Source organism: Theropithecus gelada, chromosome 5 (assembly GCF_003255815.1).
Source record: "Theropithecus gelada isolate Dixy chromosome 5, Tgel_1.0, whole genome shotgun sequence".
Lineage (NCBI taxonomy): Eukaryota > Metazoa > Chordata > Mammalia > Primates > Cercopithecidae > Theropithecus > Theropithecus gelada.
In genome coordinates this window covers 87,889,106-87,910,389 of record NC_037672.1, presented here as the reverse complement: position 1 = coordinate 87,910,389, position 21,284 = coordinate 87,889,106, and the positions used below count along the sequence as shown (strand labels likewise).

Here is a 21,284-nt window from a genome sequence, read left to right as displayed (position 1 = left end):
CACCGCATGTTCTCACTGATAGGTGGGAACTGAACAGTGAGATCACTTGGACTCGGGAAGGGAAACATCATACACTGGGGCCTATCACGGGGAGGCGGGAGGGGGAAGGGATTGCATTGGGAGTTATACCTGATGTAAATGACGAGTTGATGGGTTCTGACGAGTTGATGGGTGCAGCACAGCAACATGGCACAAGTATACATATGTAACAAACCTGCACGTTACGCACATGTACCCTAGAACTTAAAGTATAATAAAAAATTTTTAAAAATAAAAAATAGAAGAAGGAAAATTAATGGAAAAAAAAGTGTTTAAGACTTTGTGATTTTTAAAGTATATTTTATCGTTTTATCAAAAATATATCTAAAGTTTTTTTTTTAAGTTGCTAAATTTTCAAACTGCACAACAAGAAGCCCTTAAATGAGAGATTCTGGTCAAAGGGCATTCAGTCAGCAAAAACAATTTTAGATACTGTAGTTTTCTGCTAGTAGTTAACACACTTGCAATTTATATGATACACAATTGTGCTTGCAGAAAATATATTCCTCAGTCATGGCCTAAAGCCATAATGTTATTATTACTGACGCCAATGACCAAAAGTAGGGCCTTTCCTGTCATTTCTCAGGCACCTGCTTGTCATTTACCCTCAACTGACAGCCTGCTGGACAGCCAGGTCCCTTGGGCATAGAGTTCTTGATTCCAACATTTCAATTCATTACACTAGTCAGCCACTATTTCCCGCACCACACTTTCAAACTTTTTCTAACTTCACAGAACTTCCCAAAATATAACTTGTTTCAAAGAATGGCAACCTGAAGTTGAATAATTCAGTGAATTTCTAGCTAATATTAATCATAAAATATTACATTTTTACATTGCCAATTCATTTTCAGGTAGATTAATTTCTACCCATGTAGCTGCAGAACTAGAAAGGCAAGTCTCTGTAGAGCTGGTTTACTACACAGCTGAGGAATGATGCTTGAAGTACCCTTCATTATCCCAAAGCAATTATTACAGAAGAAAACATTATGTAGACTTTATGTGCATATATCTATAGAGAATGTAAAGTAGTGAGAGTTAACAACATGCTAGCAGCCCTCGCTGGTTCTTGGCACCTCCTGGGCCTCAGCGTCCACTCTGGCTGTGCTTGAGGAGCCCTTCAGCCTGCTGTTGTACTGTGGGAGCCCCTCTCTGGGCTGGCCGAGGCCGGAGCTGGCTCCCTCTGCTTGCAGGGAGGTTTGGAGGGAGAGGCATGGGCGAGAACCAGGGCTGCGTGAATTCCAGGTGGGCATGGGCTTGGTGGGCCCCATACTCAGAGTGCCTGCCAGGGACGCAGGCCCCAGGCAGTGAGGGGTTTAGCACCCAGGCCAGCAGCTACAGAGGGTGCCCGGATCCCCCAGCACTGCCAGCCCGCCTGTGCCACGCTGAATTCTCGCTGGGCCTCGGCCACCTCCCTGCCGTCAGGGCTGGGACCTGCAGCCCACCATGCCCGAGTCCCCTCCCCCTCCACCGTGGGTGCCCGCATGGCCCTAGCCTCCCTGACGGGGGCAGCCGCCTGCTCCCCAGTCCCATCTACCGCCCAAGGGCTGAGGAGTGTGGGCACACTGCAGGGGACTGGCAGGCAGCTCTGCCTGTGGCCGAGCACAGGATCCACTAGGGAAAGCCAGCTGGGCTCCTGAGTCGGTTGAGGGCTTGGAGAACTTTTATGTCTAGCTAAAGGACTGTAAAAGCACCAATCGGCACTCTGTGTCTAGCTCAAGGTTTGTAAAGGAACAACGTTTGTAAATGCACCAATTGGTGTTCTGTGTCTAGCTAATCTAGTGGGGACTTGCGGAACTTTTGTATCTAGCTAAAGGATTGTAAATGCACCAATTAGCACTGCGTGTCTAGTTCAAGGTTTGTAAATGCACCAATCAGTGCTCTGTGTCTAGCTAATCCAGTGGGGACTTGGAGAACTTTTGTGTATAGCTAAAGAATTGTAAATGCACCAATCAGCAACCTGTGCCTAGCTTAAGGTTTGTAAAGCAATCAGTGCTCTGTGTCTAGCTAATCTATGGGGACTTGGAGTGTCTAGCTAAAGGATTGTAAATGAACCAATCAGCACTCTGTCTAGCTCAAGGTTTGTAAATGCACCAATCAGCACCCTGTCAAAACGGACCAATCAGCTCTCTAAAATGGACCAATCAGCAGGATGTGGGTGGGGTGGGATAAGGAAATAAAAGCAGGCTGCCCAAGCCAGCAGCAGCAGCCCTCTTGGGTCCCCTTCCAGGGCATGGAAGCTTTGTTCTTTTGCTCTTCACAATAAATCTTGCTGCAGATCCCTCTTTGGGTCTACGGCTGCCTTTATGAGCTGTAATACCGCAAAGGTCTGCAGCTTCACTCCTGAAGCCAATGAGACCATGAACCCACCAGGAGGGATGAACAACTCCAGATGTGCTGCCTTTAAGAGCTGTAACACTCACCGCAAAGGTCTGCAGCTTCACTCCTGAAGCCAGTGAGACCACGAACCCACCAGAAGGAAAAAACTCCTGACACATCTGAACATCTGAAGGAACAAACTCCGGACACACCATCTTTAAGAACTGTAACACTCACTGCGAGGGTCCGTGGCTTCATTCTTGAAGTCAGTGAGACCAAGAACCCACCAATTCTGGACGCAGTAGGTTTTACTAAAATTAATGTCACTACACATCACAGCTTACGTTTTAAAAGAAAAAGAAAAATCAAAAATAACAAAGGATATGGTTAGCACATTATTCACTTTTTTGCTTGGAAAATGCAATGAGTGCGTGCGCGTGTGCACACACACATCGGTATTTGTAGACCTGCCTTTGTAATTTAAAATGTTAATGAAATGTAAATTTTTTCAGTGCAAAATTCATGAATGTTCATCCCTGGGCGGCATTGTGTCCAACCTTGTAGGAGTCCTTTTTTAAATTTTATTAGTCCCAAAAGTCCCTCATTGTCCCTTTCCCCTCCATCCCACCAGCACCAAAGAAAATACATTTGACAACCGCAATTGGATGGTGGCAGTAAAACATAAAATAATTTTAATTCAGAAAACAACCCACCCCTTGCACTTTTTGTAATGAAGTTAAGTTTTTAGGTTCCAAGCTATTCATCATGAAGAGAATGTGTTTAATCTGATGTGAAGTTGGCTACCGGCAGTCTAGTCAAGCTGTCGAATGTTTAACTCCGGGTCTGGTAGGCTGCCAGCCATTCTAAATGTTTTCACACGGACAAGCAATAAATAATTAAATGTCTAAGTCACAGTTCTCAGATTGGGCAGTAGATAGAACTAAAACTTAACCACTTACAGAGACAGATAAACAATTTCTGAGTGGCTGGAATCCAACAATTTACCTTTCAGTGCCCCAAGCATAGGCAATGCTCTCTCAGTTACAGAGAACCGGTTGTGGTCATGTTTTCTTACAAGGATTCTAAATGATCACGTTTAGGATTTTTAAAAATCACTAACAACCTGCGATTTAAGATAAGTGATAAACTTCGTAAGCCTTATTGTCATTATAAAATTAGGTTAGAGAGGGAAGGGAAGATAGCTTTTTAAAAAAAATTTTTAAAGTAAGAATAGAGACAGGTTCTTGCTATGTTGCCCAGGCTGGTCTTGAACTCCTGGGCTCAAGCAATCCTGACACCTCAGCCTCCCAAAGTGCTAGGATTACAGGTGTGAGTCACCACTCCAAGCTGAAAGATGTCTTATAATTGATAAAAATATTCAAAATATACATGGTCTCCTTTCCTTCCTCCCAATTCTAATGTGGAGGGTAGTGCCAAGTGTATTTTAAAAACCAAACTACTGGGCTGGGCACAGTGGCTCATGCCTGTGATCTCAGCACTTTGGGAAGCTGAGGCGGGTGGATCATCTGAGGTCAGGAGTTCGAGAACAGCCTGGACAACATGGTGAAACCCCATCTCTACTAAAAATACAAAAATTAGCCAGGCATGGTGGCAGGTGCCTGTAATCCCAGTTACTCGGGAGGCTGAGGCAGGAGAATCGCTTGAAGCCAGGAGGCAGAGGTTGTGGTGAGCCAAGATTGCACCACTTCACTCCAGCCTGGGTGACAAACTGAGACATCGTCTCAAAAACAAAAAAACCCTACTTTTTAGTAAGTCCATATTAAAGTTCTAATTTACTCATCAAAATTATAGTTTTGGAATGCGTTTGTATCAAGATCAAAATGACATTCATTAAATCATTCAAAATCAACTGGAGAATGGTTTTAATTGAAGAGGAAGATACAGCAAAGGAGCTCACCCTGGTAAAACCTAGATACTTGAATAGTATGTTACAATTTGTTTAAAGGGCAAGCAAAGGACTCATGCAGGTAATCCAAACACTTTGAGAGGCCAAGGCAGGACGTTCGCTTAAGCCCAGGAGTTCAAGACCAGCCTGGGCAACATAGTGAGACTCTCTTAAAAAAATCTTTAAAAATTAGCTAGGCATGGTGTGCTCATCTGTAGTCCCAGCTACAGGGGAGGCTGAGGTGGGACAATTGCTTGAGACTGGGATATGGAGGCTGCAGTGAGTCTTAATCACACCACTGCACTATAACCTGGGCAACAGAGCAAGACTCTGTCAAATAAATAAATAAATAAAAACTTCCCAGCTGATTTTAGTGCATATCCCCACTAGATACCTCTGAGGTTTCTTCCAGCTCTGAGACTCCACTTTCTTTTAAATGGATGTGGCCTATAGCTTAGCAGCAAGACCCAATGCTAACAGAATTTGGGAAACAAACAAAAAATGCCTCTCCCTCCTCCTCTCCCACTCTTTCTTCAGAGCTCTCTTTCTTGACACACCTGTTGACAGTTTTGATAGATTTAAAACATGTAATGCATTTGTTTATAGAGGACCTACTTCATCTTTGCTCTAAAATATATATAGAAGAAACACTGGTCAGATGATCATGGCAGAAATTACCACCCAGCAGATATGTTACGAACAGAAGACCCTAAAAAGCTGGCTTTGCAGAACTAATAAATCTAGAATACCTCTAGTAAAATTTATATATCTTCAGAGAATAATTTAGTGAGAGTTTTTGTAACATGCTTGATGTGCAGAATAATATATTGCTAACATTTTATGTACACAAACTGGTTTACCTACCTGTCAGGCTTTCTCAGCATAAGAGTTTTAAAATTTAAAGTCAGTTCTCAATATATTAATTCCAACTTGAAAAAATACAAAGCTCTCAATATTTAGTACAGAAATATGTGTGTTTTTTCTCACTATCTTTCACTTATAATTCATAGCTGTTTTTCTCATTCGTAGAATTCTTAACTTTAGGATTACACAACGGAACAATGGCATCATTAATATAGAAACCATTGACAAATACAGTCAGAACTACAAGGCTGAAACAGAAATTCATACTTATATTTTCCAACTTTTGTCTTTAAGCTGAAGTTAATTTTAAAAGCTTTAAAAATATCACAGGGAGAGAAAACCTGGTAAGTATACGTAAATCAAGATATAAGACCAAAAACAGTTACCACATTTGGTCTGGAAATTGATATTTTATCCATTAAAGCAAAGTAATTGAAAGCACCTTTTGCAGGAAAAATCTACTGAAAAAGACACTGTAAATACAGGAATTAAGAATTTCCTTTTCGGAGGTTTCCCCCCGCCCCCCCCCCCCCCCCCCCCCCCCCCACCCCCGGTTCCACAGAAAGAACAGGGCTATCCCCCTAGGCAGTGGCCCAGTCTTGCCCTTTTTCAGATGTTTTTATAGATTTCATATTTCCCAGTGATTGCGGAAAGTCTCTGCAATTATTTCTTGCAGAGACTATCAGATCATCCAACATTAGACTGACAGGTTTCTATTTTGCTGAAATAACAAATTGTGTAAATAGAAAGTCATTTTTCATCTCCAAATACTGCAATAAAAACCTGAGATGCTTCCCTTATGATCGATTTTTAGTTTCCTAACTTCTACAGAAATTTTTCTTCATGCTTTTTATATTTTTGGCATTTCTAATTTAAAATATCTAAAACTCTTGAAGTTATATGCATGAAGCATTTGTGCTCTGATTTTTTAAAAAATGTTAATATCATGCTGTTTGAACAATGTGAGCCACTGTGCTACTATGGTATTCTTGAGCACCTTCATGCACTGCAACCTGAGCAAACCACTTCACTGGTTAAAGACACATCTAGTTGGTCTCTTTCCACTCACAGACGGAATACTTGAGAGTTTTTCTGGTAGGGAGAGTTTTTGTAGTCTAAAATGTGATACAAAGTAAGAAGCATATAACTAAAACCAATTTAATCTAGTTAATATCCTTCTCACCTAGGAATACATTCCAACATTTGAATACACTAGTCCTCAGAACCAAAAGAACAGGTCCATCCATAGGTTATCCTTTACAAGACAACCTCAGGTCATAAGGCATGGGAAGTGTGGCCTCAGTCATGCTCTAGGAAGGACTCAAATAAGAGATTTAGAAGTGATTTTCCCACCTCAGAAATTTTTCACTTTTAAGCCCTATATTAATCAATGAGGTAATCTTTGGTGTGCCAGTCTACACTCCAAAAGTGGGTGGTCTTTGCCGAGGGAGGTGCTCACTCACTCTACCTCTGGCCAGAGCCAGTTCCTGCAGCTGGACCAAGGGCAGCCCACAGACTGCACTCGGCACATTTCTTCATTTCTCACTTGAGTGCCCTTCTTTAGTTTCCTTTCAACTGCCCACTTTATATTGGCTTCATTACACCACCGCTCCATTTGTAATGTAAATTGGGAAACTCGGGGAAGTTTTTCTTTTGGCCTTGTCTACGAAAGAATACCGAGAGGTATTCAAAACGTATTAACACAAATCAATGGCAGCAATAAAAGCAAAATCTCCTTAGCAACATAATCTTGATTGCAAAAGGAGAACTGAGAGCATTTAGCAGAACAGTGGCCCACATGGAATACGCATTTGTCTGGAAGAATCCAGCACAAAGCCTAAAAGAGAGATTTTGAAAAAATCCAAAATTAACTCACAGGGAACAGTTACTCTTTTTTTCAAAAGTACACAATTGGCTACATTAAATCTATCGTGTGCTTTTGGCTCAGCAACATTGTATCACACCGCTTTGCAAACTGAAATTACAACACCCTGCATGCTTCACATGAGTTACAGGGTGTTTTTTGTTTGTTTTGTTTTTTGGATTTTTTTTCCCTTGGTTGATTTCTTTAGTAGAGCAAACAAAAAAGTCTCAAGAAATATTCATCTCATACACAATGGAAAGAAAATTGAATGGCTATCTAACAATATCTAAGACTGTAGGTACAAAAGGTTGGGCTATCTTTTAGGCTTTCTGCGATGGATTCTAAGATACTAACTAGTGCAAGCGGTAATGGCATTTTTGCATAGATCTCTATTTGTGAAAAAAGAAACAATTCACTTCTGAGAATGCTCACATTTCTTCTGGTCAGGATGAAAAATGTGAATAAAAGAATAAAAATTCAGAAAATAAGTTTTCTTTAAAAACTATAGTATGATGACTCAAGGAAACAAAAATAATTCACAAACAAAATTTCCCTTTAGTTTTTATGTTTCATGTAGAATCAACTGTCATTCTGTGTTTTAACTAAAACAATCCAGGTGATGGAGTTATCTTTACTGTCTACTGCAAAGAGATGTCTTAGTGTACTGAGTCACAGTTACTTCATCTTTGATTCTGTGTGTGTATGTGTGTATTTCCATATATGGATCTATGTTAGTAAAGGTTTATACTACAATCTGGGTCAATTGAGTAAAACGAAAAATTTGTATTACAAATAGTCACTTGATACAATGCCACAGATAAGCTATTTTAAATAGTGCTGAACGTCTATTTACAGAAGTGGCAACTGGAATTATTTCCGCCTCCCACTGAAAGCTTAAAAACTGAAACAGGATAATTGAGAATCCTATTTACAAGCTGCATTAATTTTAAACTTAAGAGATAACTAAAACACCATTGTGGGGGAAAAAAAAGGTAATATTATATAAGCTACATTTTTGCCCTATTTTTTTCTTCCAACTATGATTCAAGTTCATGAACGCATAATATAAACCTTTAAATTCATTGTACACAGTTTCTAAACTGATATTGTAATGACGTCAATTTAATTAGCTTTTCCCCACACATTGTACAGGTCATATCTACAGAAGCAGGTGTGTGTGCATGTACTCATTCATTCATATGGTCATTTTAACAGACATTATTAGTTTGGCCAATTTCCTTTAAAGTGATTTGATCTAAGTTCCAGATTCCCTTTTCCAATTCCAAATACACCAGCTTAAGATCTTATTTAATATATCATATTCTTTAAAGACAAAATGATGTGAATTAGCCCATATTTTATTTTTGAATATGGAATCGTGTGTTGAAATGACATGTTGTAGTAGACTCACTTAAAAGCAACAAAACTAGCCAAAGCAAGCCAAACGTGGGGAAAAAAAAAAAAAAAAAAAAAATCCCTAACTCAAATTAGTCTCCATTTGTTTACTAAAAAAAGAACAATCAATACAATCAATGAAGAGTTAATTTTACAAGACTAAATATACTACAACCAACACAGGACCAAAAACTGAGTCACCTTAAATATAACCCATTATGTATTTCTTCGTAATTATGAAGGCCAACAAGTTTTTAATCTAACAAAACAATCTCATTTTAAGAAAAATAGGCAGGGTGTGGTGGCTCACACCTGTAATCCCAGCAGTTTCGGAGGCTGAGGTGGGCGGGATACCTGAGGTCAGGAGTTTGAGACCAGCCTGGCCAACATGACCAAACGCTGTCTCTATTAAAAATGCAAAAATTAGCTGGGCGTGATGGCTCATGCCTGTAATCCCAAACACTCGGGAGGCTGAGGCAGGAGAATTGCTTGAACCTGGGAGGCAGAGGCTGCAGTGAGCCAAAATCGTGCCACTGCACTCCAGCCTGGGTGACAGAGTGAGACTCCGTCTCCAAAAAAGAAAAACTATGCTTATTTGGCAGTGGGATTAATATCTTAATAATGAAAGCAAAAACGTAATACTTACCTTTCACATTCAACTTTATATTTTACCAGTTATCTTCATTTTCTAATGTTATTAGACTTATCTGAATGCTGTATAATTATCCAAAAGCATATTTTTAGGGACCCTGCTCTTAGTTCTGCATAACTGCTCACCATCAGAAATTTCTGATTATCTTATATGAAAACTATTCCATGTTCATTTAAGGATATAGGAACAAATTCCTGGAACCCTTTATTTTATTTTTTTAATGGTCACATTTATATTATAAAAGATAAATCTAAGTATATTTGTTTCAAGGTAGCCTCCCATTATCTTCTCAAAGGACATGATGATAAAGGAAAATTCTATCTAGAATAATATTTTTTCTTTTTCTTTAAAAATAATTTCCATTTTAATATATAAAGAACGTATAAAGAAAGCAAAAAGCTGTGTGCAATTCCTGACCACTGCATAACGTTCACCCTTGTAAACTAAAGAGTAGGATAATAATGCAGTTATTTCTCTCAGCCAGTAGATTTCAGCATCTTGCCTTCCAATCATGTTTGCCTTGCTTCTACTGCCACAACTGCTAAGTTTCACAATACTTAACTCTTCTGAGAGGGCACAATGCTAGTAACCTCAACAAACATAAAAATACAGAATTTAAAAGTGCTTTGATACTTGAGTTAAAACAAGCTCCTATTTATAGACTTGGTGGCCATGTAATGAGATTGTTGTAATTACCTAATTAAATAGCTGCTACTAAAGGAAGAGGAGTTCTTTAATTTAGAGCAAAAGGTTTCTTGAGGAAATACTCTTTCCTTCTAGAACATTTTAAATCTATACAGAATTTATGCCAAAAAAAAAAGAAATGGAACCAGTTATATACTAAATTAAGAACCAGCAGAAGACACAATAGGACACAAACTGCAGTCTGAGGGTACGTATGTCTCAATAAAGTAAAGTAGACGAAACACCGACCCATCACGTATGTCTCTTGAAGGCTGCTTGACACTGCGTTTCTTTAAATAAAAAACAACAAAGCAATATACACCTTATTTGCCAAAATTAAGGATGCCTGATATGGTCAGTTCATCAAAACACTTTCTAAGATAAAGAGCTAGGAAAGCAATATACTGGTTTTCACAAAGAGAAGAAAGTAATCAACTCAATATCAGAGCACCATGTTTATGAAATAGAGGGGATATTTAAAAAGGCAGGATTTTAAGTATCTCAGACATAACTACATTTTTAAAAAATCTTATTAGAAAGAAACTTTTTTCAAAGTACTATATTTAATGTTTCCCTGATTTTTAAACATGTAAAACATTTTAAGTACATACAGGGAATACCCAGTCTCTTCCATTTTAAATGCAAAACCTGACAGTAATTCAAGTTTGTGCTGACTTTGCAAATAAGTTGAAAAACCTATTCAATCATTATTATTAAACATCTAACTACTTACTTTTATATAGGACTTAATAACAGGGATATAAACTATTGAAAAATATTGCTTCACAAGATAACACCATGAGGTAGTCATAGTATCTTCCTGCTTGGAAAATGAAAATGAAAGCAAAAAGGCCAAGTAGTTGGATGGTCTTGTAGAATATCAGAAATGAATTCCAAATCAGGATAAACATCCTGAACTACCTATTAAGATTATAAACAACCTCTGTTAGTTCAATATGCCATTGGGGTGGGGGAGATAATGCTCCATATTACAGAAACTGATAGAATTATGATTAATAATATCAATATTTAGGCTTCTCTTAATTATTATCTAAAGCTCTCCACAGAAGTGCAGAACAAGATAACTCAAGATTTAAAGACATTCTTCAAACCTCAATTTAAGATATAGTCCTAAAACAACATAAAGTTGACTATGATATCAAGGAAAAATTACGAGTTACTTTATTTAAGAAAGGGTTAAATATTTATACACAAACAGCTATGGGATAATTAATAGTTTGGTTTAAAATTAGCCTATTCTTTCCTCCCAAAAACTAATTATTAATCACCTTCTTTCAAAAACAGAGGTTTGAGAAGCAACCCCATGTCCAACCATCCTATTGTTCCCTCCCTAGAAAGTGTGGACCATTAGGGTCTTTTCAAAAGGAAACATCAATTGCACCACTGCATCAATTAAGAAATCTCTTTTTAAAATGCAAGTACCACCGTAGCAGAACTGAGGGTGTCAGCCATTCATCACTTAATGCGACTTACTTTAATTGGTCTTTTAAACACCTACCTAAGAATGCAAAAGAATTGCTGTTCTTATTTTGGGAGGCCAAGATGGGCAGACTGAGCGCAGGAGTTTGAGACCAGCCTGGGCAACATAGTGAAACCCCGTCTCTACTAAAATACAAAAAATTAGCTGGGCGTGGTGGCAGGCATCTGTAATCCCAGCTACTCAGGAGGCTAAGGCAGGGGAATTGCTTGAACCCAGGAGGTGGAGGTTGCAGTGAGCCAAGATGGTGCCACTGCACTCCAGCCTAGACGACAGAGTGAGACTGTCTCAAAAAAAAAAAAAAAAAAAAGAATTACTGTTCTTACTGCGAGCTTTGAAGAAGAAAGATAAAAATGCAATTCTGAACTATGTTCAGGCCTAGGTAAAGACTCTGGACATCAGGAGGACAGCAAAAGGATCCATGGTGTCCAAAAGGATAAAAGAAAAGAGGGTACAGGACTAGATTCTGGAGTTCAGTCCAAGGCAGTTTTTAACACACTGTAGTGTAGTTTTTAGTACTACTGATCAACAGCAAGTCAAAGCAAATATTTACAGTGAAATATCTGCATGCAGTTAAAGGTTATAATTGTGAAGCTAAATACCACAAAAGTTGAAATAGTCTGACTATGTACATAGTGTTATACAAAACTAGTAGTTTGAACTCATGCAACTGTGCGTTCAACTGTACGTATTATTATTTAATGTCCTTTTACATCCAAAGATAGGGCAGCATATTGTCAAAGATTTTTATGGTTGGCCTGGGTCTATTAATATAAAAAAACAACCAGAAGCTAACACTGAAAAAATAACACTAAAGACAAAACCTTGGGGAAAGCTGGATTCTTCCTGATTTAAAATTACTCAATTACAAAACTAGTTTTTCTAATAAGAAAAGAAAATCATTGTTTACTATTATTCAAGACTTTGTTGAATTTATTTTGTTGATGTTAGGGTAAAATTACATGTTTATATTTTAAATAAATGAAACCTAGTCATTAAAGAGTGATGATCATTTTAGATAGGTAAGGTGATCTCCATGTAAGGGAGGGCCAACATCTACTTTAGAAGCTAAATGTATCACATCAGTTTTACTATAGTCATTAGGCTTTGGAGTATCATTTTAACCCAGATAGCCAGAGTTATATATTAATATTAATATTAAATATTAAAATATAATGTACATTTTTTGAGAAAAGAATGTTTCTACACAGAAATGGTGACTGATTGTAAAATGCCATTAATGTATTTTAAAAAGACCATAAGTTATTTACTCAACCTATGTAGAATCCATATACCAAAGTTTCTGCCAATAATATTTTTTCTTGGCCAGTTTAAAAAGCTCTAGTTTATGTCCCACAAACTTTAAGTCAGAAAACAGAAGCTGAAGAAAAATTATCACTTTAAATATTCCCTTAGACTGATGTTTACTTAACATGGGCATCTCTAATATCCAGTAATGTGGGCACTTAAATTCATGATTCAAGAAAGGATAGAGTTATACTATAGGCTACTAACGAAAATCCAAGCATGAAAATCTAAATGCCCAAGGCATAACTGGCTTATGATAATACCACATATTAAGTATTCACAGTTCTTTTCTATATATACATTGGAAGTGTACGTTTCTAGGAAATCTTTAAGTAAATGGCACATGGCTGAATAAAATCAAAAACGCTTTTAAAAATTCTACACTTAGTATCATCGACTATGAAAATTATCTTACCGTTAAAATATCCTTAAGGGAATGTAGTAATTTTAAAATTATTATCCACAGTAGACTAATAATAGGAGAATAAATTATGTAAATAGATAAGTTCTTCTTATAAAGCTGATCAATATGGTGCTCTATGGATGTATACAATTTTATACACGGAACTGTGCTGCATAGTTTACACAGTCATTATATTTTTCTGATCTTTCTGAATCCTGAGGCAGATTTAGCATTGTATGAAGATACAATTATTTTTCACACTGAAACCACAGAGGAATACTGAAGTTTCTAGATGGCATTATTTTTAATTGCACTACTTTAAGGTGGTAGGACACACCCTAGATACAAGTTAAATAAAATAAGAAGTATTTGAATTCTTTGTACTTTGAGCTCTTCACAGGAAAAGTGTTCCACAAATTCAAGTTGTTATTTGGGGGGCAAGGAAAACATATAATTCCCAAACCAAAAAAAAAAAATTTTAATCCTAGTTTTTAAGATAGCTCCTAATATCCAAGACAGGATATAGGACATGAGATACTGGCATTTGACTATTCAAATTTATAAAGGATTACAGTACTTTGAAGAAGTACAAAGAAATACTTTTAAAAATACAGGTATATAAATTAATGAAACTGGTATTTAAAAGATTTAATACAAGGAAAAAAGTATTGTATAGTGGTACCAATTCTCAATACAAATTATTAAGCATAGTTTATATAATTCCAAAAGTTATTGACATTATTGCTCGATACCACAGTTGTATAGAACAAGTTCTTGACACACATTAAAACTTGTATAATTTCTGGTTCATAAAACAAAAATTTACATATAGGTCATTCACAAATTTAAAAGTTTAAAAATGCATAGAGATATGCACAACAAAAAGGAGAAAAAAATATGTATGCGTGTATATGTATATTTAAAAGAAACAAGCTAATCTGATTTAACATATGTGTCACACTCTCAATCAAAACAAGTATACCTAACTGTACTGAAAGTGAACTAGTGGATAAAAACAGTACTAAATGCATCCTCCATTTCTTATTAACAATCGGTTCTAAATATCAATGGGATATTAAATACCAGCTTACTTTTAGTTTTAGAACTTTTACTTTCTTTCAAAAACTTTTCAGAAACATATATCCATTCTATAATTGTGATAGATTGGAAGAAATATTTTCTTCAGAAATTGTGTAAAGGAATACTTCCACTCTTTTGTAAATAAGATTTGATAAACAATAAAAGTAACCCAAGTAAGGCCATTATTATCATCTTGATCAAAAATATACACAGATTGTGATGCTACTATATTTTGTGATCCTGAGTTCTAGTAACCACTAGATACATGCATACCATTCACTGATTTGTCTATTCTAATAAACATTTAATCCTGTCTTACTACCTTTGAAGACAGTAATACTCTTAAAACTTTTTGATAGGTCTTCATAATGTTACAGATTATCTGCCATAAACAGAGCATTAGAAATTGTATGAGAAAGGATATGTTAGATTCCAAAAGGTTATTAAAGAAAACTTATTATTTTAAAATAATGACAATATCAAATTTTAAAAGAAAGAAAAAATGATACAAAAAGTGTGCTTGCTGGAATAGATAACTTGAGCCTTACAAAGGTGTTTTTCTCTGTTAAGGAATTTATAAATAAAGGACTGTGTGTACCTTGGTGACAAAATAAAAAAGGCTGGCCACTTTTTATGCTAAGTTCAAATGTATTTTTTTGATAATACAAAAAAGTAATCCTTGAAAATCAGAATACATAACAGAAAAGAGCACAATAACTTAAGTATTAAACATCTATATGAAATAACTGTTGCAAAGATTGACAAAAATGCACACTTAGAACATGCGGTTATTTAAAAACAAACAAACAAACAAACAAACAAAACACCACACGATTCTGTAGAACCAATGTTATGTCACCACCAGGAGAGCACCAAGCAAGGCACCATTGGAAAGACAACATACTTGGAAAGTCTCTATAAATAAAGTAAATGCTAATCTGGTCGAAAAATCGGTGTCTTTGGTAAAAATTCTATGAGGATGACCTGTAAAAGGAGAAGAAAAAGTTTTTAAAAGATTTGAACAAAAATTTTTCTTAAAACTTCAATTATATGCTATGGCAATTTTTTTGAAAATCCATTCACATTTTAAAACTGCAACTTTGCATTACTAAAACAGATCTTTATCTGATAATGCAGAGCTCCATCACTGAGAATTTTTCTATTTCTGGACCTTTACCAAATACATGAAATACCTCGGCTCTATGAAAAGGAAGACAAATAAGCAAGTAAAATCACCAAAGTCTGAGAAGGGTGATATAGATAGTGCCCCTGACACACTGGAGGAGCAAACATGCATACATGCACGCTCCCCTGTGCTCATGAGAAAAGGGGCTAGTATGCATTTAGAACTAACTGTATACCAGGTGTTCCATACTACATTGGGTCTCTTTAAACCCAACAACTTTTCTATGAGGTAAGTATTATAATCCCTATTTTACAGATGAGGAAACTGATGATCCAGAGAAGTTGTATCACAATTGATTGTGGACTCACTGTTTGAATAAAAGACTGTCTTTAACTCCAAAGACTTGCCCTTTCTACCACCCTACGTGACTGCAGCTCACCCAACATTTTTCTTCAGACTTTCTCCTTTTTAATCAACCCAATTACACAAGTCTTCTCTAAGTTCTAGAGTTGCTCTCATTTTTCTCTACCAGAATATGTAATCTTTAGATAAAAGGTCCTTTATTTCTTAATTTTTTAAAAAGTCCATTTCTTCTTAGGTTAGCAAAATTACAGGCCAAAATTTGTTCCAAAAGGCCTTTCAATAGGAAACTAAAGGAAAATCAATGAAAACAAAATATGGTAACACAGAGTTACACAAAGTGACCAAAGCTAGTTTTTCCAAATTTGAATTTTCTTAAATTACAATCAACTCTTTCTTTTGCCCCAAATTTGTATGAAATAGATGGTGATTTAAAAATTATTTGATATTAAAAGTTTCTAAGTCTAGTGACTCATCGTTCTTTTTCAGAAACTGTGTCTTGCTTGGTATGACCTCTAGATTTCAATACTTCTACAGATTAGCTGTCTGGGCCAGGAATCTTCATTTTCACTTTTCAGTTCTCCTGGGTTTTGATCTGCCTCAATAAAGAAGACACACTTCTATACCTGGCTCAAAAATATTCCTGTATTACTCTAGGTATCCTGCACTAAGCCTTAGCTGTCACATTTGCCACTCTCCTGACCTGTGATTTGCCTACAAAATATTCACTAGCTCCCTGTTAAAATATTTTCTCCCAACTAGCTTCTTCATTTGGGCTACATTTCCCTATCTATAAAACAAAGGCATCGAACTAGATGACAAGATTCTTTGCAGCTTTAAAATTTGACAATTAAATGTTTAAACTACTTAAGAGTCAGCATTAAACAAATTCTTTTGTATTTCAAATATGTCCTCAATCAGTCTTTATAATTTTAGTCCCCAGTTGTGGGCATACCCACACTTTACAATATATACTATTAATACATAACATAAAATAAAGGCTATCTTTGCCTACATTTGAACTATTAGTTTTTAAATAATACATCCTACAAATTTTTCCTTCAGAAGCCACTTGTCTCATTTATTCTAAATCATCTGTCTCTACCATATTTGAACAAAGAAAAGTTAGCATCAAGGTGGTGTGTGTGTGTGTATATTTATATATATATATATATATTTTTAGTATTTCCAATGTTCAAATTTAATCAAGGATAATTATTTTCTTTTAACAAAATGAAATTTCTTTAAGTTAAAGAAAAGTTGAGGGAAAGAGGGACAAATGGTTAAAAAGGCCCAAATTCATTAGATAAAATGAATTTTATTTGCTAGTTTAACTTTGAAAATTCATTTTTATGAATTTTTTAAGCTACATTATTCTCACTTTCAACTATCAAAAATATATATATATACTCTAAGAAAATCTAGCAAAACACATTTTTCCCCAGCATGCATATATTTATATATATATATATATATATATATATATATTTTTTTTTTTTTTTTTTAAAAGAGAGGCAGGTATTGCTATGTTATCCAGACTGTCTTTGTACTCCTGGACTCAAGTAATCCTGCTGCCTCAGCCTCCCCAGCTAGACTATTGGCATGCCCACTACACCCAGCTTTTTCCTAGCAATTTAAATATTTATTTTATCTTTACTACTCTTCTGGATATCTTCTATGATGGAGTGAAAATAATATAATGGCTTTAGTAGAAGTGCTTAATTATCTAAAAATTCAAGGAAACTTATTTTACAAACAAAGCATATAGTTCAGAATGTTTTGGAAGGTTAAATTACTTTATGAATAAATTATAGTCATACAGTTCTATCTGGAAATCACAGCATTGGGACAACTTTTATGTTTTCCTTTCCAAAGTAAATTTAGAAATGCACAAAAAATTAATAACTTAGTTTTAAGCTTAGTGTTTGTGTTACAAATGTAGTAACTTTTTTTTCACCAAATTCTTTACATCTCCTATCCATCCTTCTCCCCAAAATATATACATAAACCCTCTTACTATCTAAGATGAAAATACAAGACTAGTATTCTCACCTCAAAATGGGTTACTCAAATGTGTTACGATTATAAAGAAGTATCAGGTGTCTTTCTCATCATCATAAATTAACATGTTGACATAATAAAGATAAAATCTACATTATTTAGTTCATTGAATAAAGCTAGTCTAAGACATTTTAAAAATATTTTTTATGTTCAAGGCTAGAAATGGGATTTGACTGTGTGATAATGAAAGAACAGGAAAATGCTAACAGAGAAAAATGATTTTATGATAATTTACAACAAAACACTCTTTTAATCAATATTTTACACATACACACACACACATCTATGATGGCTATATTGTTTTAAAGAATAGGCAAAATTCCTCAGAAATGTTATAACAGATACTTCACAAAGGCTCTCAGTTTTACTTTCAACAATTAATTTTTCCTTAGATCTTTTTCTTCTAAAGTAACAACCTGGCCATATTTAAAGTACAGTACCCAAGCTCAAAAGAAAATTAAAATTCTTAATTTTCTAGAATATTCTGAAATTTTCAAAAGGAGAAAAACTGCTCAAGTAAATCATGGAGTCAGTAAATTAAATCCCATGCTGAGTAAGTACAAAATTCATTGTATATATATGCCAAATTAGATATTTTTTAACAAGTAAACACAAGATGATCAACATCTCATTTCCTGCTTACTTTTAATTTTTACAAAGCGATATTCTAATAACACTTTAAAACAGATTCTTTAAAGGGCACTGAGGTACGGGCAGTTAAAATCTCTAAAGGCTAAAGGTTTCTTAAGCTCCAATGGCTTGGCTGAAAGGTTTTCTTCCATACTTGGAAACTTGATTAGCATTATATAAAAAAGCCATATCTGACTTGCTGCGTAACCAAAGTTGTGGTTATTCTTTATACAGCATCTAAAATTTCACACTCCATCAACACATGTTCAGGCTATTTTATCTTGGCAATTAATTTATTATTTTTCAGAACACAGTGAAGCCTTGTTTTCAAGTCATTCATAACTTTATAAATCAGTCTTGCACATGAAACCATGCATCTGTGAACCGTAGAAAATCCTTGCACTCAGGAGATTAAGCTCCTGACACCTTTGCTGATTAATAATCATGGAAAGAATAAGATCAGAAGCAAAATAAATGATCATTTAATAGCGAAACTCACAAAACAGCCCTTTAACTTACATATTCCATCATGTTATTCGTTTCACATTTCCTTTTGCTCAGTCTCCAATGCAAGCACAGCTAGACAAGTAGGAGAGTAAAAGAAGAAAAATGAGCTCTATTTTATTGCAGCACACAGACTAACCCATTTGTCCACCTTTCATATTTTTAGTTCAACAAAAGCATCTGTTTCCATACTGTGCAATTCAGACCCCAACAGTACGAAGCTGCTCCCTGTGGTACTCACCTTGTGGTATAACCTATTGTTTTCCCATTCTAATAACTTCTCAATCGATCTTCGTGTCTGGAAGACAAATGAGAAAAAAGTTTACTCTTGACTGGTTTTAGAAAACTTTGTTTTGCAGCTGCTTTTTCTGTGAAAAGGGAAGAGGTGTAAGACAGTGACTGAGTATAGTGTGGTGTGCATCACTATCCATTTTCTAAGCACTAAATGGTAACCTGAACACAAAGAGTTCTCTTTCTTTAAAAAGATATGGCTTTATTTCTATCATATGAATCTTTTTTTACTAGCCTCTGATTTAAAACTATCAAGGTTTAAAAGCTAATGTCATCTGCCAAATAAAATTAAATCCCCACTTTTTTCAAAAATATGTTTCCAATACTTAAATAGTAACAGAAGTTCCTTAATACATATTTTACAACAAAAGTAAATATTAGTTAACAAAATGCAAATGGCCTTTCAGTAAGTTCCAAAACAAAAAATTGGAAGTTAATATTAAATCAATGAATTATAAAATCAAACTAATTTTCACACCATGCTTAAAATAATGCCCATATTTAAAAGACAGCTTACTGATTATTCTACCAATAGATTTTTTTTGAAGAGTCAAAATTTTATTTAAACCAACATAAAAGTGCCATCTGATAGTAAAATCAAACTCTTAATTCAATATTACTGTTTCAGGAATCAACTGAGAATTTACTTCAGTTGACTGATGCAAGCAAGATACGCTATGCTGCAAGAAATGTTTCCTGCTTGGGAGTATGGATAAAAGAAGATAATTCATGGTGCCAGGTGTTAGGATGAGACTGACACAGCTGCAGGTGCAAAAATGACAGTGTTGCCACCAGGATCAACTGCAACTTGGTTCAGCTGCACTTGTCTTGCAAAGGAAAGAAAAAAACATCTTACCACTATTAATGTGGTATAAGGAAGTACTAGTAATCAAATATGAAAATGTGCATGTCAAGCAAGGATTAGCTAGGTGCAAAACTGTTAGGATCAAGCTGGGTTTGAACAGTTTAATGTTACATAATAAAATTTTAACATGTATTTAAAATATCTACTTTAAATAGTTACATTACCTTTTAGCATATTAAACATGCTAAAGACACACCAAAGTCACATAGGTGCCAATTATAATTCATAACTACCAATGAATTACGACTACTGCCTTACATTTTCCAAGCTTATGTCACAAAACTCAGAAAATCAGCTACTTCTCTGGGTAATAATATGCCAATGACTAATTTATTATTACATTACTTTTTTTGAAGAGTCTTTTTGGCAAGAATTTTAAAGAAAAAAATGTGCCCTTGTTAACAATGATCAGCAGACCTCACTTGTTTCTTTGTAAAGATAGCCTTTTAGAGGCAGCTCTCCTTTTAAATGAAAATAGGGCAGCAGTTATGGTCACACTTTTTGTTAATTTAGTTGCCAGTCAGCCCCAAATCAAAAGAAAATAAGGCTGCAGAGTGTAATTAACATTCAGTTCGGTCGTTTTGTCCCTTGTCTAGCCCCCAAGCTTTGTTAAAATTGCCATCTGAATGCTGAAGGCTGTAGGGAAATCGATTTGATTCTAATCGCACCATGAAAAGAACATGATCTAACTGCTTTCAGCCCTCCGTAAATCTGTACTAGGTCTTTAGCACAATGCAACTTCCAATTTAAAAAGCACTGAATGTCTCGTCAATGACTTTGTGAAGAAAAAAGAACAAGGAGCAGACATAAAAATTCCAATAGTTGTTTAAGCATTAAAGTTCATTTGCATCACAGCGAACCTGAAAAGGGCTGACCTCTCAAACCGCCTCTCAGGTCTATGAAGTTGTAGCCTTGACAAGCTCACATTGACAGAGCTCATTGACTCTGAAAGGCTACTCTATCAATGGTGAAAAATGGCAATAGGTTCTACTCTGAGCAGGCATCTGCCTGCCCACCCGCTGCTAAACCAATGGCAAAACCGATTCAAAACCTGAATCTACCTTGTAATCTTTCTTTCTAGGGCCTTTTAATAATAGATTAAGATTACTATACAATTTGAGGTTTTACTTTTACTGATGATTTTGGGGGTTGGTGGATGATGAAAGAACTAGAGTGGAACAAGCTGTCCAAGTCCATTGTCTTATATTAATGTATAAAATAGTACCAAAAAGCTTAACACTACATTCTGCAAATACTTATTACTTAAAGAAAAAAATGTAGTTACCACCATCATTTCATCAGAAATTTAAACCCATGCTATAATAAGGATAGATCTCATTATGATATATAGACACATTCATACACACAATTTTAAAACTTAAAAATATTTACTTTAACTTAAATCAACTACTAGTATTTGAATAAAAGATAATTA

General features: G+C 35.4%; 1 protein-coding gene across 2 annotated transcripts in view; it reads right to left on the bottom strand.

The window, feature by feature from the left end:
- Positions 1-13,216: 13,216 nt before the first annotated feature.
- The window catches only part of CHIC2 (cysteine rich hydrophobic domain 2), a 55,433-nt gene continuing 47,365 nt past the window's right edge, over positions 13,217-21,284 (bottom strand). For both annotated transcript variants that reach the window (XM_025386383.1, XM_025386384.1), the window contains exons 4-6: positions 18,935-18,991; positions 18,709-18,768; positions 13,217-14,996 (exon numbers count right to left, since the gene is read on the bottom strand). In XM_025386383.1, coding sequence (XP_025242168.1) covers positions 14,946-14,996; positions 18,709-18,768; positions 18,935-18,991 — 168 coding nt within the window. In that variant the 3' untranslated portion in view covers positions 13,217-14,945. The remainder of the gene's footprint in view (positions 14,997-18,708; positions 18,769-18,934; positions 18,992-21,284) is intronic.